Source organism: Ursus americanus, chromosome 23 (genome assembly GCF_024610735.1).
Source record: "Ursus americanus isolate L20-20 chromosome 23, mUrsAme1.1.p, whole genome shotgun sequence".
Taxonomy (NCBI): Eukaryota; Metazoa; Chordata; class Mammalia; order Carnivora; family Ursidae; genus Ursus; species Ursus americanus.
In genome coordinates this window covers 14,438,170-14,463,135 of record NC_142149.1, presented here as the reverse complement: position 1 = coordinate 14,463,135, position 24,966 = coordinate 14,438,170, and the positions used below count along the sequence as shown (strand labels likewise).

The following is a 24,966-nucleotide window of genomic DNA, read 5'->3' as shown; positions in this document are numbered from 1 at the left end:
GCTCTCGGGCCTGGGTGCCAAGGGTTATATGCCCCCACTTTCAGGTCCCTTGGTCCCTCTTAGGCCCACAGCAACCTCTGCAAGTGGAAACCTGTCACCCATGCCCCCGCTCCCTACCTCTGCCTCCAGGGTGGCCAGACCCTGGAGACCGAGTCCCCATCTTAAAATGTCTAGCACCTCATCCCCACTCTCTCTGCCTCCAAATACCCTAAAACCCAAATTCCACATCCCATGGATCACCCCACATACCTCCCTCGTATCTCAACTCGTGCCCCCCATATACTGGGAGAATAAGCCCAGCTCGTCCCTGTACGACCCCCAATAGTGTCCCATATTCCCACACAGCCCAGATGGCCCCATAGGGCCCTGTGGCCCCCTCCTGTCCTGCCGGGGAGTGACACCTCTCCCCATCCCCTCCCTACCAGGTTGCCCACGGTGAGCACGTTGTCGAAGTGCTCCGTCATGGGGTAGTGCTCCATGGCCATGAAGAGGGTGTTGAGCACGATGCAGATGGTGATGCCCAGGTCCACGAAGGGGTCCATGACAATCAGGTGGACGATGCGCTTGAACTTCACCCACGGGGTGCAGCAGTTCCATATGAGCACTTTGTGGGCACACTTGTACCACCACGGTGGGCACTTCTGGTGGGCCTCTTCCAGCTCTGGGAGTAGAGTAGAAACACACCTGGTGAGGACCACCCCACCCTGCCCCCGCGTCCTCCTTTCCTGACCTAGATCTTAGGTCCCGCCTCCCAGGTCTGCTCTCGAACTCCACATCTCAAACCCATCCCCTCAGCCAAGCGCACTTCAAGCCCCCCTCTCCATGGGCCACCCTCACAACCTGCCCCTGGAGACCCCGACCACATGCCCCAAACCCCTCAGTGTTCCACGCCCAAAGCCCCACTCCTTCAGCCAGCCCTACCTGGAGCCCCTTCTCTTAATGCCCCACCTCAGGCTGGGCCTTCTTGGCACACCTCTGAAAGACTGCTCTTCAGTGACTCCCACCCCCTGCCTGTGGCCTGGGGCTGTGGTCCTGGCAAGGGAGACCCCTGATCTCTGGCTGGGCCTGAGGGTCCCCAGGGAGAGGTGGGAGGCCACTGCAGAGCATTGGGTCCCATTCCACTTGCTGTTGGCCAGGGACATTCAGAGCAGACCAAGGACCCCCCTGAGGGCCCTCCCTCCCATTGCCGGCAAAGCTGACCCCTCCACACTGTCCCCAGCCAGTGCATACTTTCTCACCAGAGTGGGTTCCTGAAAACACCCCCTATTCTTGCCACCCCAGCTCTAGAGCCCTGGGGCTCTGTTAGGCCCATGGATAAAGCTGCCCTTCCTGCTGGACTTCAAGGCCTCCGCTGCTTATGGGAGTCCTCAGCCTCGGCGTGATCTTATGTCATTACCACCAGAAATTTATGAGATGAGTGCTATTAGTGCCCTCTCATCTCATAGATGAGGAAGGAGTTGGGGGCAGTCCCGTGGAGGTCTGGGTTCAATTGGGACACCCCAGGGAATTAGCTAATTGGATCTCTCAAAGGCTGCAGATTCTAGTCTGATAGTAACAGCCCCACCCCCAAGCTGATGATCCCCAAGTCCCTGCAGGTAACTCAAACAGTGTCTGACACCCAAAACTTCTCACAATGGTCCCAGCCAGGGCAGCATTGAGTGACCTCAGCCAGTGACACAGAGCACCCCCTGGGCATTCTCTGGCAGGGCACAGACTCCTGGATGCCTGTCACACAAGGTCGGGTGAGAAGGTGTCTTCTAGAGGTCTCCAAAGTCCTCTAGGCCCTCCCAGTCCTTCCTGGCACAAGGATTCCTGGACCAGATTTCTTCCATGTTCTATTTCCACTATTCCTCCTTCCCTTGCTTCCTCCTTCCCTCCTCCCTCCTCCTTTTTCCCTCCCTCCCCCCTTACTTATCATCCATCCATACACACGTCTCTTCCCGTTCATTGATCTTTCAGCCCATCCATCCATCCATCCATCCAGCCATCCATCCACATTTGTGTCTATCCACCCTGTCCTTGTTAACTTACCTTGTTCTTTCCCTGACACTTGTAGGGCAGTATGGGGATTTGGGGAATCTGTGATTCTACCTGGGCAGAGTTTGACCTTTGACCTTTAACTTCTGCCCAGAAGACATTTGAGGAGCAGAATTTCCAGTTTACAGAACACCGGGCCTTCCTGGTTAGTATGACCCTCCTGTCCTTCCCCATTGCCTTGGCAGCCCCCAAGGCCCTCCCGCGGAAGCCCCCAGTTCCCACAGCAGCCTGGCCTTGCAGCCAGAACTGGGCCGGGCTAAGCCAGAACTATATGTATCACAGCCGTTTCTTCGATACCTAAATTAAGTTACTGTCCTTCCGAAGCTGGGCCCAGCCAGGCCCCCACCTGCCCCCTTCCAGGAGTCCGAGTGGCCTGATGGGCAGGACAAGCAGCATAGGTGCCTATAGGGGTGTCAAGCACTCACCTTCCATAGCGTCTGAGATACCGCTGTCTGCACTACAGCTCTGCCGCGGGGGCCCCTTCTCCCCCAGTGATGTGTCTAGGCTGCCATTGCAGTCTTTGCCGTGGGCTGGGTCCCCATCTGCCTCCCCGCCTTCCAGAGCCTGGGCAGCCTTGGCCTGTGGATCGGCAAGGGTGGTGGGCACGGAGTCCATCTCGGAGCCCGGTGGATGGACTAATGGACTCTCCGAGCTTCTTTCCAAGTCCTTTAGGATGGGGCCCCTCTTCTTGTCCTGCCCTGAGCCTGGTGCGGGTTGGGGGGTGACCTCGGCGGTGATGGGATTGACAGGGTAGGGACCAAAATGACCGAAGACCTTCATCCCTGAAGACCCACCGCTCTCAGAAGCCTTGACTGACCCCACACTTCAGGAGGTGGTGAGGAATGGGGGGCTGCCCCCGGGGGCCTCCACAGGACCCACCTCTCCCTCAGCATGGGCCCATATCCCACCCAGAAAGAATCACAAGACCGTACATATTTGAGCTGGAAGGTTACTTCAGGTTTAACTACTCCAGATCCCTTGTTGTTAATAGGGAAACCGAGGCACAGAGCTGTGGAATACTTTTTCAACTGCCCGATTGCCTCCCATCCCAGCAAAGCCCCCAGACTGGGGCCTTGTGCTCACCCTACTTTGCAGCCCCCTAACTCAAGCCTCTCCCTCACCCTCAGCCTGCCTGGGAGAACCCAGGCTGAGGGACTCCTCTCCCTGAGTCCAGACCTTCTCCAGCTCCTCTTGTTGCTTTTTGAATTTCTCCAGCATCTGCTGAAACTCTTCTTCTTTCTCCTGATCCTCGGCCAGGGTGGCCTCGTTCTGCTCTGCGTACGCCATGGCCACCACAGCCAGGATCAGGTTAATGAGGTAGAAGGAGCCCAGGAAAATGATGACCACGAAGAAGATCATGTAGGTCTTGCCAGCTGCTCGAAGGGTCTGGGAGGAGGGGAGAAGGAGAGGGAACACCACATGGCCCCCTGCTTGCTTTCACCCACCACCCCTCTGCACACATCCATTGCCCAGATATGTAAACAGGGAAGGTCGCTCACAGAGCCTGGCGACTTGAGGACCTTGAGGCAGGGGATAGCCATCCTTGGCAGGCTAAGCCACATTCTGGGGAGCTTCAAAATATACACTTGGGACCCAGACTTTCCTGGTCTCCTGGCTCAGAGAGCCCTGAGGACCTGAGACAGACATCTTGAGATCAGAGAGCCAGGATAAAAGAAAATTTTAAAAAATGGTGAACATGGGCTTTGGGGTTAACTTGAATCCTACCATTGCTACCATGCTTGGATCTAATAAGAGCTCAACAAATAATAGTTGCCATTATTATTATTATTATTATTATTATTATTATTATTATTATCATGAACATCATCAGTGTTAGAAACATTACCAGGGGCCAGAAGGCACTGCTGCTCCAGATGCAAGCCGCCTACCATGCAAACAGTAGAAGCTAAATAATTGTGTAGGGGCAGCGTTGAATTTCTAAGCTACCCTACTGGTTGCTGTGAGGCCTGGGGGTCTGAGCCAGGCCCAGATCTCAGCGCTTAAGGCGAAGGTGGCAAAGGAAGAAAAGGCTGTGCCTCAGATGTGGGCAGATCCCCAGTGTCAAGAGTGCCTCCAAGAAACTGTCTGCAGGGGCGCTGAAGGGGGTCTCAGGGACGAGGAGGCCTTGTTACAGGTCCTACCATGCCCTGAGGAGGCTGTGGGGCTGGGGGGAGGTGGTGATGGGGCTGCGAGGCAGGGCAGGGGTGGTTGTACCAGCTGGAAGAGGTTCTCCCAGTAGTCCTGGGTCATGAGGCGGAAGAGAGCCAGAAAGGCCCAGCTGAACGTGTCGTAGCTGGTGTAGCCGTAGTTGGGGTTCCGTCCGGTCTTGATACACTCATAACCCTCAGGGCAGTGCCTGCAGATAAAACGGGCTGCTGGTTTTAGGGAGGGAAGAGAATTCCAGCCAAGGGACAGACGGTGGTGGTTGGGGGGGATCCCAAGAGGAAAAATCCTATAGTGCTTTCTGTGTCCCCCAATCAAAGAAGGGTTCCATTCAAGTCCACAGGTTTTCCTTACATTCCCATCCACCCCACGTCCTTGTCCCTAATCAGCCCCCGTCTTCTGATACCCCTGGGACACCTTTTCCCCACTCCCCTGTATCACTCACCCAGCATCGCTGCTGTTTCCACAGAGCAGGGCATCGTTAGCACCCTCCAGGAAATAGAAGTTCCCTTTGGGAGTCAGAGGCCACAAAGGAAACATGTCACCCAGGAGGACACACTGTGGACACATGCGCCCATTGCACGCCTGTGGGCACATCTGTGGGCACCACATACCCCAAATGGAGCCTCTCTGCTTCCCTCACCCCTCCTTTAGGTCTCTGGGTAGATACACTAGAGGCAGCTCAGCTGCAAGCCAGGTCTGCTCAGCACCCACGGTGGGTGGCTGGGCAGTCGGGATGCGACAGGGGCCCAGGGAGCCGGCCCAATGGTGTGTGCGCGCGTGCCCGTGGCTACCTCACAACTGCATGAGACGCCCGACTGAGGGGTGAGCAGGTTGGGGGGAGAGCTGGAATCCAGGGCCCAGGTTGAAAAAGTACAGTGTGTGACTAGGTGAGTCCGTGGGTGGCCGATGGTGGCCCTGCCAGGGTGCCAGGGGTTATGGGGGAAAAGAAGGAATATGTTGGTGAGGGAATGGGGACAATGGGCCGCTGCTTTTCATAGCAAAAGCTGGAGAATTTTCAAAGCCATGGGGCATTCATTGTCACGCTCACCCTTTGAGAAAGACCCTTTTATTTTTTTAAGATTTTATTTATTTATTTATTTATTTATTTATTATTTATTTATTTATTTTTGAGAGAGAGAGAGAGCACGTGCATGAGCAAGGGGGAAGGGGAGGGGAGGGGAGGGGCAGGTGGCGAGGGAGAAGCAGACTCCCCCTGGAGCAGGGAGCCCCACGCGGGACTCGATTCCAGGACCCTGGGATCACCACCTGAGCCAAAGGCCGACGCTTCACCCACTGAGCCCCCCCAGGTGCCCAAGAAAGGCTCTGTTACCTCAGTTTTAGAGGTGAGGGTTCTGAGGGTTAGGGAGACCGAGTGACTTGTCGGAGGTTCCCCAAGCTGGAAAGCGATGGACTTAAGCTTCGGTCCCCCCTGCTGCCTATGTGGCGGGGGGCTGCCCCAGGGGCGGGGACGGATCCCAGCGGCCTCCCCAGCCCGCCTTCTCACCTTCGTCACTGATGTAGGCGTCCCAGTCAAAGGTCGAGTTGCTGGCCCAGCTCTCACGGCTGTTCCACGTGCCGTTGACGTACCAGGTGTCGTTGCCGTACCACGTGTCGTTGCCGTACCACGTGTCGTTGCCGTACCACGTGCTGTTGGTGTCGTTGAAGGGCGGGGGCCAGCGCACGCACTTGTGCCGCAGGTTTCCCATGAAGAGCTGCAGCCCCACGAGCGCGAAGACGCTCAGGCAGAAGACGGTGAGGATCATCACGTCCGACAGCTTTTTCACCGACTGGATCAGGGCCCCCACAATCGTCTTCAGCCCTGACCAGAGGGAGGGTGGGAGTAGGGGATGGGCAGGGTGGTAACTCGCTCCCCCAGCCCCTCAAGTCTCTGTCTACTGCATCTCCTTCAAGCCTTGACTTACAGGGGCACCGCTTCCCTGAAGCCTTCCCAAATGAGCCCGCCCTTCTCCCATCACATCCTGGGTGTGGAGCCTTTGAATGGCCAGTCTCGGCCACTAGAAGAATGCACCATAAAGACCTTCCAGGCTGTTGCCTGTCTCGTAAAGCAACACAAAGGCACATGGTAGAGTTGAATAAATCGACATTCCCAAACTGTGTTCTACACAACACTGATCTCCCCTGCTGTGCCCTTAAAAGAAGGAGTTCGATAAATGTTTAGGAAAGGCTCAGTTCCAGATACCGCTCTTGGAGCGTGACTGTAGATTATCCTATCAAAGGCTCTGACAAGTCCTGCAGAAACAAGCAAACACTTTAATACCATGTTCCCTTAACTTACTTGACAACAGAAACCCTTTTCTTATAATGCCTATTAACACCCAAGGAACAACAGCTCTAGACTAAGTTGGAGATACTATTGCAACCTGCCCCTTTGGCCAGACAAAGGCATAGAAACTCTTACAGACTTCTAGGGATGGATTCCCATCATTTATGGAAGAGCCATACTTCTTCTTTGGGCCTAATCAGTGTCTCTCATTTCCGTATCATTTCCTTTTCTTATCCTGATGTGGAAAACAGGCAGTCAGAAGACACCTTATCAAAACCCTCCAAGCTGGGAGGATGCTGGAAGCATAGCATTGAGGAAGGGTACTGTGGCCTTCACTCAGTGGCCAGCGAGCAGTGTGGCCTTTGGGAAGCCCTCCCCTCCCAGGGCCTGTCAGGGTCTCATCTTCCTCAGCCACAGTTTGAGGGTGTTGGACTAGGGGAAAATTATGGTACTTTCTAGCGCTCAGACCTAACCCCCCTCCTCCCAGGGTCCGTCTCTTTCAGGCTATTTTTCTCTCCTTTCGTGAACCTTGTTCGGTTTCTCCATGTGCTTTTTTTGAGGGTCTGGGTGATCCGGGTTCTATTTAGTTCATGCTTTTTGATGCATTACTTTGGAATTGCCCTGGCCTGGTTGCTCAGCGGGTACGTGGCGTGTTCCTTATTGAAGCCTCGGGGCTGGGACTTTCCATCCCTCGTTCCCTTGGTCTCTCTCTGCCCAGTCTCATTTAACACACTCTCCATGCACATTTAATCCTTGTAACACCCAATGTTATTACCTACATTTTGTAGAGGAGGAAACTGAGTCATAGGCAGGTTGAACCACTTGCCCGAGGTCAAAGTTAGGAAGTGGCAGACATGAGACTTGAGCTCAGGAAGTCTGGCTCGGAGTCTGCACTCTAACCACCTTGCCGTGCTGCCTCTTGAACGCTCATTCTCCAGCCTCCGGCCCCTTCTCCTCCCTGGCTATGGGGTCTCCCCAACTGTGTCCAGCTTTTGGTGTGAGAGTGTTGTGACCCTGGGTCAGGCTCCTGGACCTGAGTACCTGGGATGACCGTGATGGTTTTCAGGGCCCGCAGCACCCGGAAAGTTCTCAGGGCTGAGATGTTGCCCAAGTCCACAAACTCCGTCAGGTACCTGGGCAGAGGGGTTGGGACGAAGGCCGTGTCAGAGTTGGGGGTGGATGTGAGGGCAGAAAGCACAGCTTCTGTAGGCCCAGAATGAGGATTCCCGAGGAACCCTTGTGGTTGGGGTTACCACAGGGGTTGGGGGGAAGGCCAGGTCAGACACCCCAAGGTTCCTCTTGGGCCCTGAGAGCTGGGGAAGACAGTGCAGAAGCGTTGCTGGGAATGGGGGTGGCAAGGGTAGCCCAGCTCTCCCAGTGCGTGAGGGCCTGTGGGACTGGGGCTTAGCGCTGACGCGTGTGGTTGCACACGGCATGTGGAGGCATGTGGAGGAGGCATCGGGAGAGCCTCCAAGCCAGACCCCAGCAATGGCAGCCCCTCGAACCAGGCAGCTCACGGCGCACCTGCCCGTCACCCCCGCAGCCCACCCCTCCCAGGGAGTCAGCACACTCAGCTGCCCTCTTTGAGACCCGGCCCCCTCCCCTCCCCCTCCTCTGCCTCAGGATGCCCTCCAGGCCCTGCTCACGCCATCGTGATGACGCTGAAGTCCAGCCAGTTCCAGGGGTCCCGGAGGAATGTGAAGTCGTCAATGCAGAAGCCCCGGGCCAGCATCTTGATGAGGGATTCAAAGGTATAGATCCCCGTGAAGGTGTACCTGGTGGGGGAGAGGGTGGCCAGGGCCAGGTGTGGCGATGATGGACCTCCCAGGAGGGAGGTCACAGTGATGAAATATGCTGCCCAGGGGGTTGAGGATATTGGTGAGAGTGACAGGGTGCACCACCCCGGAGGGCTTACGGTGTTGACAGGGGTGACAGTTACAGTGTGTGTCTTCCTGGAAGACGAGAGCAGTGCCACTCGCGGCATCCTCAGAGTGCAGACCCCTGGGGTGGGCTGTGTCCCAGACTGGGGTGGGGCGGGGGGGGGAGCTCCGAGGAGGAGGAGACTTACTCCACGTGCTTGGACCAGGAAGGCGGGTTGCTCATGGTCATGAACACACAGTTGGTCAGGATGGTGACCATGATGAACATGCTGAACAGCGTCGGGGGGTCAAGGAAAGTGAGGGGCAGGTTGGGGGGGAGGGGGGCAGAGGGCCTCCCCGCCTGCAGCACCTGGCTTTGCCGGTCCCTAACCCCTCTTGCCCCTGCGCTCGCCCCACTTGGGCAGGATATGAGTGGATGAGCACTTTGATGGCGCTGCGTCTGACGATGCTGAAGGGGCTCAGCATGTAGAGAGCAGGTGTAGCGGAGAATCGGAAGATGGCCTTGCCCTTGTTAAGGACGATGAAGGTCTGCGGCGGAGAGAGCGCTGTGAGGTCTAGGGACAGGCAGGCAGACGGACGAGGGACAGGCAGGGAAAGGAAACCCTACCAGGCCCAGACCTTCTTGTCGCTGTAGTAGGGGTCCAGGTCCTCCAGGGGGATGCCGATGACCTCCGGTGGGGGGTCCCCGTAGATGAGGGGCAGGTTCTTGCCAGCCTCCAGGTCGCTGCGCGGCTTTCTTTCAGACTCCTCGATCTCCATCTGCTTGTTCCGCTGCTGCCGGGCCTCTTCCTCCAGCGCCCGCTGTTCTATGGCTGCCAGGGACTCCCGGGTGAAGGGGCGCAGGCTCTCAGGGCCCAGAGGCACCAGGATGGGCAGAGATGGTCTGGCCATCCTTGCATCCTGGGTTCGGTGGCCAGGAGGGTGGCGGGTTGCCGGGGCGGCTGCAGTGTGCCGCCCCCCGGGTGCCGGGCGGCTACCCTGCCCTGGGCCTGCTGTCCGCTACTCACCTCCTGCCTGCCCCGGGGCCAGGCCAGGGGGGTCAGCGCGCAAGCCCTGTCGGGACTGGGAGCTGTGCCTGCGAGGCCCGGGTGCTGCTGCTGCACAGGGGCTGGACACAAGAGCATCACCCCCGGGCCTGCACCACACTCTCCCCAGCAGGGGCTTGGCTGCCCTCAGGACCGACAGCAAACCCACCAGATCCTCTTCGGTGCTGGGGACTTGGGGCCAATGCCCCAGTGCCCTCAACCACCTCCTGGGCCCAAGCTCCGGAACTGTGTGGCGTCAGCCTATGGGGACAGAGAGAACCTCAGATGGCTATGCTCAAGCGGCCTCTGGCCTGCAGCGAGGTGGACAGGAGTCAGATGTGAATGTGCAGGTGGCCCCGAGGATGGGTCAAGATGAAAGGCCTGGTGGGAGCAGCCTAAAGCAGGAATGGTGTGGACTTCGTCTTAAGGGCTGACCTGGATCAGCTGCTACGGGCTCCCTGGAGATGCGGGCAGATACCATCTAGGCTGGAGCCAGCCTCAGTGCTATGATTGATTAGTGATGTCTGCCAGGGCACCAGAAAGGAGAATGGGGTGAATCTGCCTGTATTTGTCATCCCTGGCTTGGAGGGAAGGAGAAAGAAATATGTGGGGTGTGGGCTATCCTGTGCTGAGCTTTGGGGAAGCATGATGTTGGGCTAGGAGAGGGAAGAAGAAAGGGACCCAGGCTCTGCAGAGGGTCCACCAGCTCCCTCCCACGAAACCTGTGGGATCTAACCCGTGGGCAAGCAGAGGGGCTGGAGCAGGAGGATGCAAGTTGTGTGTGGGGGGCCACGAGAGCCCCCAGATACTAACGTGGAAGAAGAGGACACAAAGGAAAGGTCATGGGGACAAAGACATGGACAGTTTCAATGGTGGGGACAGGGCTAGAGGTCCCAGGGACTGTTTTTAGCTGGTGGTCCCTGTGTGGACTGGGCGGATGAAGGGGTACCCACCCGGAGCTTTAGAGGCCTGTGAGAACAGTGTGGACTGTCCCTTGGCCTTTCCTGACGGCCCTGCTCCTGCCCAGCCCTCCTGAGCCAATTCCCTGTGGAAGGGAGGTGGTGGGTCACTTATCCAAAAGGCCCTGGGGGATGACCCACATCAGCAGGCAGGCGCAGGGGGACCACGGCAGCCCAGTCACACGAGCCACTGCAAGGCCTGTCCAGATAGACACCTCTCCACCAAAGGGGCTCAGTCAGACCCCGCCAGAGGCTCGCAGAGCTACATGGAGGGCAGCCCTTTCTCGGCGGGCGCGGACGCCTGCGTGGTGTCCCTGCCCTGGCCAGCACAGCACTTCCTCGGGCTTGGTCAACAGGTGGGGAGGGCGGCCCAGGGAGAGGCCAGAGCCATTGGGCAGAGCTGGCCACGCCCCCGGGCCCGGCGGCCCAGCTGCTCCCTACCATCACCCAGGGAGTTGTGTTTCCACGGGGGTGACTCTGCTCATCCCTGCTGACCCCGTCCCTCAGCTGCTCCTCGGCCCCGTCATGGGCGTGGGAGCGTGTGTGTGCGAGCACACACACATGTACACACACGCGCATACCCCGCGGTCCTACCCTGCCACTGGCCACACACCTTCCCGCCTTCATCCCGTCCCCGGCCCCACAGACACACCCATACAGAAGACGCGGACCTGCCAGACGGCCCTGCAGAGACCGCACGGCTGTTGGGCGCCCTCCCAGTTCACAGGCCTCACTTGGCAACAATCCTCTGGCCTGATGCAGCCCACTCTGCCCTTCACGGGGGCCCAAGTGGGACGACGGAGAACCAGAGACAGTCTGGCCCCAGCCCAGCACTCGTGGAAGCTACACTTGCTGGAGTCCCCAGAGGCCCCCAGCGCACGGACCCAGCAGTTTCTTCTCAGCTGGGCCTCCTGTTCCCCCTCAGGCACCTCACACTGCCGCTTTCTTCTGCTGCTGCTTTTTTTTTTAGAGAGAGAATCTTTTTTTAAGCTTTTTTTTTTTTTTTAAGAGACAGTCCCACTTCCTTGATGGCCCCAGACCAGTGAAGTCACAGCTCCCTTCGTGCACCCAGAGTCTTCAAAGCTCTAAGTTCAGCAGTAATTCATGCCCTGCTTGTATGATGGTCTGTTGGTATCCGTCTCCCCCACCAGACTCCTCACAGCCCGGGGTTTAGGGTCACCACGGAATTTGGTGCCTGGCACATTGGCGAGGTCTGTTTAGAGACTGCTGCCTGGCCCCCGCCTCTCTTCCTTCCCCTGGGCCCTCCTCCAGGCTCCGGACCCACAGATGGCACAGCCAGCCTGGCACCTCCTCCTGCTGGTCCCAGCGGGCCCCAGGCAGACTCCGCATCTCTCCCTTCAGAATCGAAGTTCCTCTCCTGCCCTCTACGCCAGCCCTGAAGCCCCTTCACGTCTGGATGTCTTGTTATGGGAGGGGGAAAGTGCCCTCCCTGGCCTAGGCCAGTTGAGGATGGTTTTGGCTGGTCCATTCCCAGGTCCAGCACTCACAAGGCTCTCCGTCCTCCAAGCTCTTGCTCCTTCATCACCCCTCACCTGCTCTGTCCAGATACCCCCACCCGGCTCCCTACTTGCCACTGGGCTCCCCTGTAATCCACCATTCACATTTCTGAAATCACAAATCTGATTAAACCTACCTACTCCTTCAGTGGCTTCTTACTGCTCAGCAGTGTGTCCACACCCTTCCACCTGGCTCCCCAGGCTCGCCACAACCCCACCCCTACCTTTCCATGTGCCCCTGCCCCGCCTGCACCCACCCTCTGGCCATGTCACCTCCATCCTCACAAACTGGCCAAGCTGTTTGACAACCAGGTTTATGGTTGGCTTGGCCCCTCTGGGCACCCTGGCTGAGTGGGTTTCTCCTCTGAAACACCCATGTGCCCAATGCTGAACAAAAGGTGTTGGGTTTTTTTTTTTAAGATTTTAAGTAATCTTTACTCCCAACACGGGGCTCGAACTCACAACCCTGAGATCAAAAGTCTCATGCTATACTGACTGAGGCAGCCAGGTGCCCCATAAAAGGTTATTAAATGAATGAATGAATGAATGAATGATTGAGAGGAACCCTCCACCTCAGCCCCTTTCTCCTGAAAGCACATCCTGCATCTAAATCATGACCAGAGGCCCCATCTCCTCTGATTTCCCCTCCCCCTACTTCCTACCTCTCAGCTCACAGTCAAGTGCTTATTGCTATGATCCTGGGGCTTCTTCTGGCCTTCACCCCCTGTCCCTGCATTTTCTTCCTCTCCAAAAGAATCCTCTGACTGGCCCAGCTCAACCATAAGCGTCATCATCATAATCCCTCCTTGAAAATATTCTCTACTCCAGCCTTCTCTCACCTTCCATCCCCCTCATCTGGGGAAACCCCAGCCCGCCTGTCCCAGCTGTGCTGTTTCTGGGTCAGCGCCTACGTGGCTGGATGTTGCTGGAGCAAAGGCTGGGCCAGGCTGGGTTCCCAGTTGACGTCGTGGTTACAAACGCCATGTGTGCCCTCACTTTTGCCCTGGGAGTGCAGTTTCTCTGGTGGCCATGCTTTTCCACTTTGTGTGAAATCCATTCCACACCTTCTCGTCTTTCCTCAACCACCTCCCCAACTCCTCCCCATGATGCTCCCAGCCGGTGACTTTGCCTCAGCCATCAGTGAGAACATAGCATTGCACACCATCCTCTAACTGACAAAAACCTCTTCGCTGCCCCTGCCTCTGCCATCCTGCTGAAACGGAAGACGAGGAATCACCAAAGGCCAGGCCTTCCATGTGGGCTCAGCCCTGACCCCTCTTGCCTTCCCAAGGACCTCATTCTCTAGTTATCTTCTCTCTACCACTGTCAACTTCTTCCTGTCTATGACCGGGCTCTCCCATTGTAAAAATAATGGCAGTGATGACTGAATCCGCCCTCCCGGCCTCACACCACCCTTCATCTATTGCCCTATTTTTCTGTTTCCCTTCATGGAGAAACTTCTTAGAAAGTGTCTACACCAGCTGTCTCTACTTCCTTACCTTTTGTTCACTCTCCAGCCTATTCCAACCTGGCTTCCATCCCCCCCACTCAACTGAAACTGCTTTTGTCAAGTCACTAGCACGCTCTCCGCTGCCAAGTCTGCTGAACACGTTTCTGTCTTCACCTCCCTCAACCTCTCAGAAGCATTCAACCCAGTTGGCTGCAGCCCCCTTCTGGAAAGGCTCTATTCACTCAGCATCCATGAGAGCATGTCCATGGTTTCCCTCCTACTTCTCTGCTACCTTTTCTCAATTTCTTTGCTTGTTCCTCTTTCTCTCCCTAATCTCTAAAGTTTCTCAGGGCTCAATCTGGGTCTGGATGGCATCATTCCTAGGACTGGAAATAGTGTTACAAGAATAGCATCACATCTCCTTTGAACTCCAGACTGATGTATGCAGTTGCCAACTGGACCACTCCATGTGGATAGCTAAGAGGTATCCCACCCTACGGTATCTGGGATGAAGCATTTGTGATCTTCAACTGTTCCAACCCACAGTCTTCCTCAACCCAGAAAATGTCCATCCATCTATCTGGTTGCTCCAGTCAAATACCAGGGTGGTTCCCTGAATGCTTTTCCCCTCACCTTCTACATCCAGCCCATCCAAAGTTCCATTACTACTATCTCCAAACTATACATGACCTCCACCTTTCCCCCAGACCATATCACAATAATCTCTTGCAATAGCCTGTTTCCTGCTAACTGCTTTTGCCCTGCCCCTTGCAAATCCGTTCCATAGAGCAGCCAGTGATCTTTTAAAAACAAGAAACTAATCGTTGTTTCTCCTGCTTAAATTTCTCCAGCAATTTCCTGTTGTGCTTAGAACAAAACCTAAAGGTCTTACGGGGACCTACAAGGCCCAGGTGATCCAGTCCCTGCCTCCCTCTCCACCTTTGTCTCCTGATTCCTCCCTGTTCTCTCTGCTCCAGTCCCTCTGGCCTCTTTCTAGCTTCTGGACCACTGGGCTCATGCCTGCCTTTGGCCTTTACCTGGCCCTGTGCTCCCTTCCTTCTTCACAAGGCTCTTCCATCTCACCCCCCAGTCTAGGCTCAAATGTCTCCTCTCCAAGTGGCTTTCTCCTTCTTTACTCTCTATCACAGTCCCTGTGTTTTCCTTGACATCATGTATCATAAATGGTAATTACTTAAACAAGTAATTTGCCTAATTTATTTGTCTGTGCCCTCCACTAGACTGAAATACCAAGAGGGCAGGAGCTGTGTGTCTAGCTCACCATAGCCAATCCTAGGACTGGGCACACAGTAGGCACTCAATACATGTTTGCTGAAAGAATGAATGGAAGAAGAGTTGGATACAGACCTTTCCAGAGATAAAACGGATTCTGGTACATTTCATTCATTCATTCATTCATTCATTCATTCATTCATTCATCCTTTCATCCATCCATCTGCCCATCCATCCATCCATCCATCCATCCATCCATCCATCTGCCCATCCATGCATCCATCCATCCATCCATCCATCCATCCATGCATCCATCCGCCCATCCATCCGCCCATCCATCCTGTTCATAATCCGGAAGCTGAGCTAGCCCTGAATAGGACACAAAGATGCATGAGTTGGGCATCCTGCTTTCTGAAAGCTGGTGGTTGGGGGAAGGTGGACATGGGCACATGTAACATGAGGAGAAAGTGATGCTTGCCCTAAAGAGGGGAGGTCATTGTGCTTTGGGGGTTCAGGTGGAAGAATGGCTACTGCCAAGTCTGGGAAGGAAAGATATGGCTTTTCAGTTGGGCCTCAAAGGATGCTTCAGTTATAAACAGAGAGAAATGGAGGGGAAGGACGCTCTAGGGAGAGGGAGCAGCCAGGGCAAAGACAGAGGCAGGACTTAGGGAGCTGCCTTTATGTCAGTCTTTGCAGGGCACAGAATCTATTCAGGGATTTGGGGAAGGTGGGTTGCGCAGCTGGCGGTAACCTTGAGTGGCAGGCCTGGGAGTCTGGACTTTACCATGCAGCCTTGGAGAGCGCCTCACAGGGGCAGTGGGTTGAGATAAGAGCACAGTTAGCTGGCATGTACGTGCCTTCTGTCCACCCTTTCGATGTGTCTAGAATAGCCAGGACAAGCTATATTGTTTGCAGTGGACACCAGTGGAGGAATGAAGGGTTATCTGGGACGTATGCACGGTGGCTTCCTGGCAGGGACAAGCACAACAATGCCCCGTATCATGGGTTAGGTGTCATGCTGGCACACCTCCATGTGGCTCTTCCAGCTACAACCTGGAGTAAAGGGGGCCAACGCGACAGCCTGAAACTTCCTTCCAACAGGCAGAGATCAGACTCTGGCCTCCACCCCCAGTCTGTTCTTGAGATGTGGCAGCTAGGGGCCTGCAGGGGGCTCCCGGCAACCTCTTCCCACTGAACTTAAGAACACTGGAGTTGCAAGGACTCAAGACATCAAGAAGTCCAACTCCCTCATTTCACAGATGGGGACCTGAGGCCCAGAGAGGAGCAGCATCTCCCCCCAGAACACACACTTATTCATTCAACAAACATTTCTTGAGCACCTGCTCTGCACTGGGCTCTGTTCTAAGAGCCACAATATAGCAGCCGCAAACTCCCTGTCCTCACTGAGCTTGCATTCCAGAGGGAGGAGGCAGATAATAAATAGGGAAGCAAATAAGATAATTTTAGAGAGTGATAAATGAGAGGCCATGCCAAGAATAAAACCCAGCTCCCTGAGTGCCAGGGCCAGAGCCCATTTAGTAAGTGAGAAGCCCCAACGGAACCTGCATTGAAACGGAAGTTTGGGCGGAAGCGGTGAGTAAAGTCAGGCCATCTTGGGGGCCTGGAGGTGGTGAGCAGACAAGGATGAGGGTGGGGGAAGAAGGGTCAGCAGTCCCGGGGAGCCAGGTGGGGGCCAGCTGTCCATAGGCAAGGAGCCGAGAGTAAGGACGCTGGAGGGTGAGGTGGCTCGTCTCTGGAGCAGGTCCAGCCTAGCATTGTCTTTCTCTGTGGAGCTGCCAGATCAGAACACCCAATTCCAGACATAGTCTGACCACAGAGAGAGAGGCCTTTTCTCCCCGGCCTAGACACCCTTTTTATTCATTCATCCCAAGATAGCTTGCACTTTTTCAGCAGCCTACTCCTAAGGTGAAATTTGCAATCACTCCTGGATCTTTTCCTCATGAAATATAGTCAAATTAGACCTTCCCTATCTTATAAATTGTGCAATTGATTTTTCCCTTTTAAATCCAGGTGGACACCAAACAAAATATTAGCAAATCAAATCTAACAGTGTAGAAAAAGAAGTATACACTACAACCAAGTGGGATTTGTCCCAAGTATGCAAGTCAGATTCAACATTAGAAAATCAGTTAATGTAATCCATCATATCAATAGGTTAAAGAAGGAAAATCATCGGGGCGCCTGGGTGGCTCAGTTGTTAAGCATCTGCCTTCGGCTCAGGGCGTGATCCCAGAGTCCTGGGATCGAGCCCCGCATCGGGCTCCCTGCTCTGCTGGGAGCCTGCTTCTTCCTCTCCCACTCCCCCCGCTTGTGTTCCCTCTCTCGCTGGCTGTCTCTCTCTCTGTCAAATAAACAAATAAAATCTTTAAAAAAAAAAAAAAGAAAGAAAGAAAGAAAGAAAGAAAGAAAGAAAGAAAGAAAGAAGGAAAATCATATGATCATATCAAGAAATGCAGGAAAAGAATTTGACAAAACCCAATACTCATTTGTGATAAAACAACAACAACAACAACAACTCAGTAAACTAGGAATAGTAGAGAGTTTCCTCAGCCTGATAAAGAACATTTACAGCTAACATAGTACTTATTGATGAGAAAATAGAAGGTTTCCACTAAGATCAGGAACAGGGCAAGGATGTTGCCTCTTACCACTCTTTTCCAGAATCATATTGGAAGTCCTAGCTAATGCAATAAGACAAGAAAAGGAAATAAAAGTTATACTGATTGTAGGGGCACCTGGGTGGCTCAGTCGTTAAGCATCTGCCTTCGGCTCAGGGCGTGATCCCGGCGTTCTGGGATCGAGCCCCACATCAGGCTCCTCTGCTGAGAGCCTGCTTCTTCCTCTCCCACTCCCCCTACTTGTGTTCCCTCTCTCGCTGGCTGTCTCTCTCTCTGTCAAATAAATAAATAAAATCTTAAAAAAAAAAAAAAAGAAAAGCAATTTTAAAAAAAAGTTATACTGATTGTAAAGGAAGAAATGAAACTGTCATTGTTCACAGATGACATGATTATCCATGTACAAAATCCAAAAGAATTGACCAAAAAAACCCACCCTGAAACTAATAATGGTTTCAGGATGCAAGGTTAATATAAATCCAGGTGTTGGACTTTTCATTCTACAAGTTCCCCCTTGTTCATTGCACCTCTTCACTTCTAGTCTTTTGTGAAGGCCTATTGGATCTTGATTTTTCCTCTCAGTTCAACACCCTCACAACTGTGTATCTGTGATCCTCACTATCCCAAATTATTGGCCAAACATGGCTCAGGATAGACATCACCACCACCATCCCCCCCCCCACATGCTTCTAGAACCTTCTCTCGTAGGAAACCATGCTTTCAAAGACTGTTCTTCAAACATCCAGAAACCTACCTAACTGCACTGCATTGGCCTGAAATCCTCCAAGAAGTGTCCGCCATGCCTTACCAGCCTGAGATATAAAAGCCACTGTGAGAAACTCTCCTGGACAATTGAGAATGGATGTGACCTGCCCCTCGCAGCCTTCCCTGTTCACTCTAGGGCACAGCTCTGTGGATGCAGAGATGGCAGGTAGCTTCCTGGCCTTGCTCAGGCCCCAATCATCGTGCCTCTTGCCAACCAAGCATGCAGTTCATCTGCAGCAGAGCTGCGGTCCAGGGTCAGGCTGTTTTGTTTCTCTGTGGATTGGAAGCCAAATTACTCCAGAGCTCCATGTGGCCAGTGGAGACCCCTCCTTAAGCTTCACCTGCAGTGGGAGCTCAGACTCAGAACTTTCTGGGAGACTGGAAGAGATCAAACTTTTTCTATCCTGGCCAAAGACAGTACAGGGTATCCGGGTGGTCTACTTCCCAAATTCCTGAATTTCATTGTGGCCCAGCTCCAAGAATGCAAAGTGGATCCCTGTGCCCCCTAGTTATAAATCTCAAGTCACAGCTTTTTCTCAGCTGTGGCAGTCTGGGGGTGGGGATAAGAAAGGGGTTGTTGGAAAGGGGTTGTTGTGTTGTTTCCCTGCCAGCACTTAAGGCTGAGGTGTTGGCAGGCCAGGGCCCTGGAGGAAGTCACCCCGGGTGCCCTCCCCTCCTGATCTAACACTCTGCAGAGGAAATCTGCTTCAAGAGGTCTTGGAGGGAGGCCTGGAGCCGGGAGTGGAAAACTCCGGATACTCAGGAGCCCTGAGAGTTCCGGAAACAATCAGGTGCACATGAGGGGTCCTCCTCCTGGGCGAGGGGTGGGCTAATGATGATTGCACTTTCCATGTGGGGTTCACTGGACCAAAACATACCTCCCCTTTTTTTAGGCACCTGAATCAACCAGCCTAATAATGTGCCCACCGCAAGGGGTAAGTATGATAGTGGTGACAATATTTATTTTGCACTAACTGTATGCCAAGTTTGTTTTCTTGTTCAGGATATGTCAGCAGCCCCTCCCCTCACTATCAGATCCATTCTCTGCCAATCCCCAATGGCTCTCAAGAAACATCAGTTAGTTTTTTTCAACCTGCCTCTTCCTCTCAAACCTGACTCTTTGCCTTTCACCCAGAGTGTTTCTGGTTGGCTTGGGGTCCGATGAAATAAAAACTCACAAGTGGGAAATAAATCCTCAAATGGGCTGTGTTTGGGTTTTGTGAACTGTGCCCCCTTCCTTCCAACCCCTCCCAGCTCATCTGTCGACAGCCCTGGAAGCCTGGGAGGTTGGTTCCTCCGGCCCCCAAATCTCAGTCCCTTCACCTGGCATGCTGACATGCATAGGCCCTTGAGGCGGAGGCTGAAGAATTATTACTTGAAGAAAAGCAGTCATGGCTATGTTCATTTGGTGCTTACCGAGTGCCTGGCACTGTTCCAGGCTCGGCCTCCCAGCTGACAAGTGGCCCAGGCAGGATTTGAATGCAGCTCTCGGACGCAAATCCACGTGCCTGCCCCTACAGACGCTGCCTCCCCCAGCCCTCTGGGGGGACTGGGCTGGCCTGACCCTCACCTGTCTGTCCTCTTCAAAGGGCAGCCCAGGGTCCTTAGGCCAAGCCCCTAAAATGCACCAGCTGCGATGGGTGTCTGGGGGGCCCTGGCGGGACTAGACTCAGGCCTCCTGGGGCCGTGTGTATTGAGAATCGTGGGAATGGGGACTACAAGTCAACAGCTTGATAAACTTTCTTGAGGTATGGGTTTCTTTTATACCAGTCGACCCTCGTGTACCCCCTAAGTCTCTCTGCAGCCCATTTGTATACACACACACACACACACACACGCACGCACGCTTCTATGAGTCATTTCCCAGCTGCTCCAAAGGGTGGGGAGGCTGATTAGTTCCACCCAGGCTTGGGGCTTCCTGCCCTCTGCTAGCTCGGCTCTCTCTAAGGAGCCCCCGAGCATGACCACCAGGGTTCTATGGATGCCGCCCCTCAAACTTGTGCACGCACACCCTCTCCTATCCACATCTGGGCCCACCTCACCCGCCTTTGGGCAGATCCATCCCCTGCACACAGGGCTGCTTCCCCTGCCCTGCCTGTTCCTACCTACAGTTTACCCCGGGAGATGCCTGCCTCCGTTCTCTTCTCTCTCTGCCCCACACCCTCACCCTTCCCAGACCATGGCAGACAGGCTCTTTTCCTGCCATGGGTCCACCAAGAGGGCGACAGGAAGACTGTTCAAAACTGATCAGAGCCCACCTGGCTCCCTGTTCCCTCCATCAACCCCCAACCATCCAGGTAAGGTGGGTTTTGATGCCTCCCTGCTTGGCCCCCCCCCACACCTGCCAGGTCCTGGGAGCTAGGGATCATGGTCATCAGTGCCAGGAAGACTGGCCTCTTGCTGCCTGTGGAGCCCCGGCCCTATCACCGGAAACGCACAAGGAAGGCTGGCGGACTCTTTCTGCCCCTCAGCCAGCTGGGCCCTGCCACTACCTCTGAGAACTTCGCTCTACCCCAGAAACTACTCCAGGGATGTTTTCCTACCATCGACCCTGGTAAAAGGTCCTTCTCCCCAGTTAAGGCCACTCAAGAATAAGCCTCAAAAGAGACTGGAGTCATGAGCAGATCTTACTGAAACGGAAGCCAGAGGGACTCTGCTTGGCTTTTGGCGTCACTGTCCTCACGGCAACATGTGTCAACCGTGGACCCTCATGGAAGGGGGTCTGCCACCCACTTTATAAAAGGATCCCCCTCACCTGAGGGAGACGAGATAGGAACAAAATATATCCCCTCTCCCAGCTATGCAGGATGCCCAGAGCCGGATAAGGTGGTCCTGCTTCCTGCCAGGCAGACCCACCTTCTGTAGGCCCTTGCCCTCCTTTCGTTGCCCCTTTCCCCCACAAGATGAGACATTGATTTCAGAGTCACAGCCTGGTAAGAGCCATGATAATTAACTACCAGTTAACACTTATGTAGAACTGACTACTTGCCAAGCATTGTTCTGGGCACCTCGAATTCATGAGCTCTTTTAATCCTCACCATGATCCTACTATTATCACTCCCTTTGACAGAGAAGGAAACTGAGGCACAGAGAAGGTAAGTCACTTGCCAGAGGTGATTTATGTAGTAGACTGGAAACCCGGCGCATGGGGCTCGTGAAAGAGCCTTGGGCACTAAGCTATATCGCCATCCGAGTCTACATGGACCATGTCCTTCCAGCACCTATCTGGTGGGGGGGTGGGGGGGTGGGGGGAGGCAGGCTGGGGCAACTGGCTTTACAGACCAGTCCAAAAACGGAGTGGGGTCTGGTGACCCCTGTGGTCCTGTACTTTGCATTTATGCTAAGGCTCCTGGCAGAGGACACCAAGCCTGAGGGGAAGGGGCGGCCTGCCCTTCGAGGGGCACAGCTCCCTGCCACCCCTCCCCCACTGTTCCTTGAGCCCCTCCTGCTCCTCCCGCTGCCCCATCCCCCCAATGATGGCTGTTGACTGAAAACCTCGGGGAATAAAAATAGCTGTTGCTGACGAGGCAGAAGGGGGGCCAGAGCACATGAAAGGCCTGGGGCAGGGGTGGTGGAGGTAGAGGATTCCCCCAGCCCCAGAAGAAGCTCTCCTGAACGTACCCTGGGAACCACGGCCTGTCTCTGCTGCTGCAGAGCTGGGGACCCCTGCAGGAGGCCCGGCACCTACCCTAGCCCTTGGGCTACCCACTGGAACCCCCTGCCCCACCCCCAAGTGTCAGGGGTCAGCTCAGCACCAGCGTCAGCGCCCCTCACTAGCTGTGTGCCTCGGGCAAGTGACAGGACCCTCGGAGCCTGAACCCTCCCTTAAGACAAGTCAAGGAACAGAAGGCTCGCACAACCTGGGTGTTGACGGCCACCCTCCTCCGTCCCCTCCTTTCTCCCTACCTGCTCTCTGGGAACTCAGGCCTCAGATTTTTCATTTCCCTTTCAGTTCATCTCTCTCCTGTCACCTGGAGAGAGGTTTTCTGCTCCTCTCTCCTCTCGGTAAGCTCCAATCCCTTGTCTCCTCTCTGGCTGTGCCCAGCCCTGGGAGACTTCTCTGAACTCCATCCCCAGCTGGACTCCCCCCACCCCCACCCCTGCCACTCTCTACACTTTCCTCTGTTCTGGGAGCCAGAATTGCCTCCAAAGGCAGGGACCTTGTCAGGACCACCCCCATTGTCTGGCCAGGAGTCAAGTGCTTTTAGCATTGATCTCAGGGCTTCCCCATGGCCTGGGCCCCGGGGGTGGGACCCAGGAGCCCTGGTGAGGGGAGCCAGGAGGCATGCCTTGACACTCAGGCCAGCCTGGAGCTGGGAAGGTGGTTCTGAGTTCTGAGCCCCCCCCTCAAGCAGGTTCCCAACCAGAAATGACAAGCAGAGCCAGACTAGGACAGGGGCATCTAGGAAGAACCCTTCATTATCTTCCTAAAACCCCACTAAAAATCCCAGCCGGTCCCCTGAGAGATGCCTGGGATGGACATGGGAGTGGGCCCTTGGGTTATGTCTGGGACCCTGCATCACCCACACAGGTGATGTGGCTCCAAATATGTGTGTGATAACCAAACTGTCCACAACACTGCCACACAGTGAGGCCACCAGCCACGGCCAGGGGACTGGGGATGACCCCAGAAGAATCTGGAGGGTCCTGGGAGAACCAGTCCTCCTCCTGTGTCCCCTGCCCCCACCGCCACCCCTGGGGTCTTCTTAGCTCAGCTCAGCTCAGGGCCCTGGGGGGCAGTCACAGCTTTGGTCATAGACGAATGACAACAGTGCCCATCATGGCCCTTCCCTACCTCTCTGTCAGCCCCTTCCCCTCTCCACACTAGTCAGACTGGCCGCAAACTGGTCTTGAGCTACTCTCCTCGAGCTGGCTCCTCCATAGAGTCTAAACTCGAGGGCCTTCAAAGCTCCTTTGGGCTCTGCCCTTCCCATGCAGGCCCCGGCTGCAGGTGGTATGGGTGGGAGGGGGACATGTTTAGTATCCACCAGGAGGGCCCCCTCCCCACCCCGGGGCAGTGTGAGCCCTCATGGTGCCTGGGCCGCGTGCTCCCAAAGGGCAGGGGAAGGGGCTGCGAGACACAGTACTTAGCCAGGTGGAGTGGGAAGGCGCTCAGGCCCCCCATGCCACACCAGTGCCTTCTTGGAAAGCCTCAAAAGCCCCCATCCCACCCTCAGGGCCCTCCCCAATCTTCTGAACAAATGCCTCCCTCAGATAAGCATCACCACACTCCTCTCAAACCCCTTCTCCTACCTCCGCTTGGACCTTTCGGCTTCTGGCCCTAGCCGCTGCCTGCCCCCTCCTCTGGCCCCCGTGACCCGCTCTGCCAGCAGGGAGGGGGAGGGGGGCTGTGCTCTGCCCTGGCGCCGCGCTTCCGGCCCTGCACCGTGACCCCGAGTCTCCTCCTGAATCCCCCAGTGGCCCCTCAGTGCCGTGGCCCCATCTTCTCCCCCGCCTCCCGGGCCAGGCTCGCTGCCTTCCCCACTTGTCCAGGAAAGGAGTCCAGCCTCGCCACAAGCTGGTGGCGGGCAGAGCCCGGGCGCTGCAGCCTGAGATGTGTCCTCTGCTGGCATCTGGAAGATTCCTGTTTCAGCAGAGCAAAGGCCGCCACCACCCCCCACCCGGCCTCCTGCCGCTCTCCTCCCCCCACAGCCCTGCCCCCCGGGCCGTGGAGCCACCGTGAACTGGCTGAGCCGCGACCAGGAATAGGCGTCTTGGCTTCTGTACGCTCCGCTCCTGAAGACACTCGGCCTGTCCCGTCCCCAGGGTCACCCTGCGCTCGTCTGGAGCCGAGCCTTCGCCACTGGGCCATTGGTGACCAGGGCAAGGACCCTTGCTGAGGGCAAAGACAGCCAGCCAGGGGCACTGAGGGCAGCCGACGGGGGCCCCAAGAGGCGAGTTTGGGGACGGGGAGGGTCAAGGCACAAGGAGCTCGGCAGTGGCCGGAGCAGGCCCCGGTGTGGGCAGGAGGACAGCGGTGCCCCGAGTGAAGCGGTGGCTTCCTTGAAGCCAGGCTGGGCACGGGGCCAGGGTGCCCTGCTCCTCGGGGTGGCTGGCCCTCGGGGTGCCGGCAGGGGCGGGGTGCGGTACTCACTGCTGGACAGGAGCGGAGTGCTTGCGGCCGAGCCTGGAGCGCCGTGCCCACCTCGGGCTGGGGCTGGGACTCTGGGGGACTTGGCCGGGGGGCCGGCCGGCGGGGACAGCTGCAGCCGCTGATGTCACAGGGTCATGAGTGAAACCTGAGGACTGGGCCAATCTTCAGGTGGGAGCCTGGGCCGCGCTTCCCTCACCGGGTGTGCTGGGTGTGCTCGGGCTCAGCCCGGGACCGCCGGGGCTAGGGGGCCACTGGTACACGCTTGCTACACGCACACGCACGCACACGCACACGCACACACATGCGCACACGCAGCGGGGCACACGTATGAGCCCATTTCCGCAGGTCCTCTCCCACCCTTGAGGAGCTTACCCAGCCTCGATCTACACGCCAGTCTCCTTTCACACTCGTTCCCGGGAGCCCCGGTGGCACATGGCAGCTTGCACACTCACACTCGCTCTGGTACACACTCACAGACGCATCTCCCCACAAATGCCACACCCGCACATGCTCAGCCATACACATAAATCACCCTTCATCCATTCACACAAACCCTTCCACTGTGTGTTACACTGTTCCCACACACGCTTACTGCTCACGCAAACACGCTCCCACTCTCACATCAGCTCGTGTGTATCCTTGTATTGTTATATACATGCAGTCACATCTACTCTCCTGCCCAGGCAAACACAAACGCTACGTACCCCGGACACTAGGCTTTTACCACGTGCATGTCTGTGTGCACACACACCCATACTCACGGTCACGCTCGGGCATTCACGCATGTGCATGCATGTTCCTTAGATCCGTACCATTGTCTTGTCCACGTTCCTGTTCACACGTACACAGGGCCTCCGGTGTGTACCTATGGTCACTAGATTTTCATTTAGTGTATGCCTGCATACACACACACACACACACAC

General features: G+C 55.7%; 1 protein-coding gene across 3 annotated transcripts in view; it reads right to left on the bottom strand.

Moving 5' to 3' along the window:
* SCN4A (sodium voltage-gated channel alpha subunit 4) overlaps window positions 1-24,255 on the bottom strand; it is a 43,307-nt gene extending 19,052 nt beyond the window's left edge. The window contains exons 1-12 of one of the 3 annotated variants that reach the window (XM_087854219.1): window positions 24,044-24,255; window positions 8,986-9,653; window positions 8,777-8,895; window positions 8,556-8,633; window positions 8,134-8,262; window positions 7,529-7,620; window positions 5,708-6,022; window positions 4,646-4,709; window positions 4,252-4,393; window positions 3,214-3,423; window positions 2,463-2,616; window positions 423-661 (exon numbers count right to left, since the gene is read on the bottom strand). In XM_087854219.1, the coding sequence (XP_087710345.1) occupies window positions 423-661; window positions 2,463-2,616; window positions 3,214-3,423; window positions 4,252-4,393; window positions 4,646-4,709; window positions 5,708-6,022; window positions 7,529-7,620; window positions 8,134-8,262; window positions 8,556-8,633; window positions 8,777-8,895; window positions 8,986-9,258 (1,815 nt within the window). In that variant the 5' untranslated portion in view covers window positions 9,259-9,653; window positions 24,044-24,255. Of the gene's footprint in view, window positions 1-422; window positions 662-2,462; window positions 2,617-3,213; window positions 3,424-4,251; window positions 4,394-4,645; window positions 4,710-5,707; window positions 6,023-7,528; window positions 7,621-8,133; window positions 8,263-8,555; window positions 8,647-8,776; window positions 8,896-8,985; window positions 9,654-23,202; window positions 23,359-24,043 lie in introns of those variants that run through there. The other 2 variants (XM_087854217.1, XM_087854218.1) reach the window with 2 other exon arrangements.
* Between the last annotated feature and the right edge of the window lie 711 nt (window positions 24,256-24,966).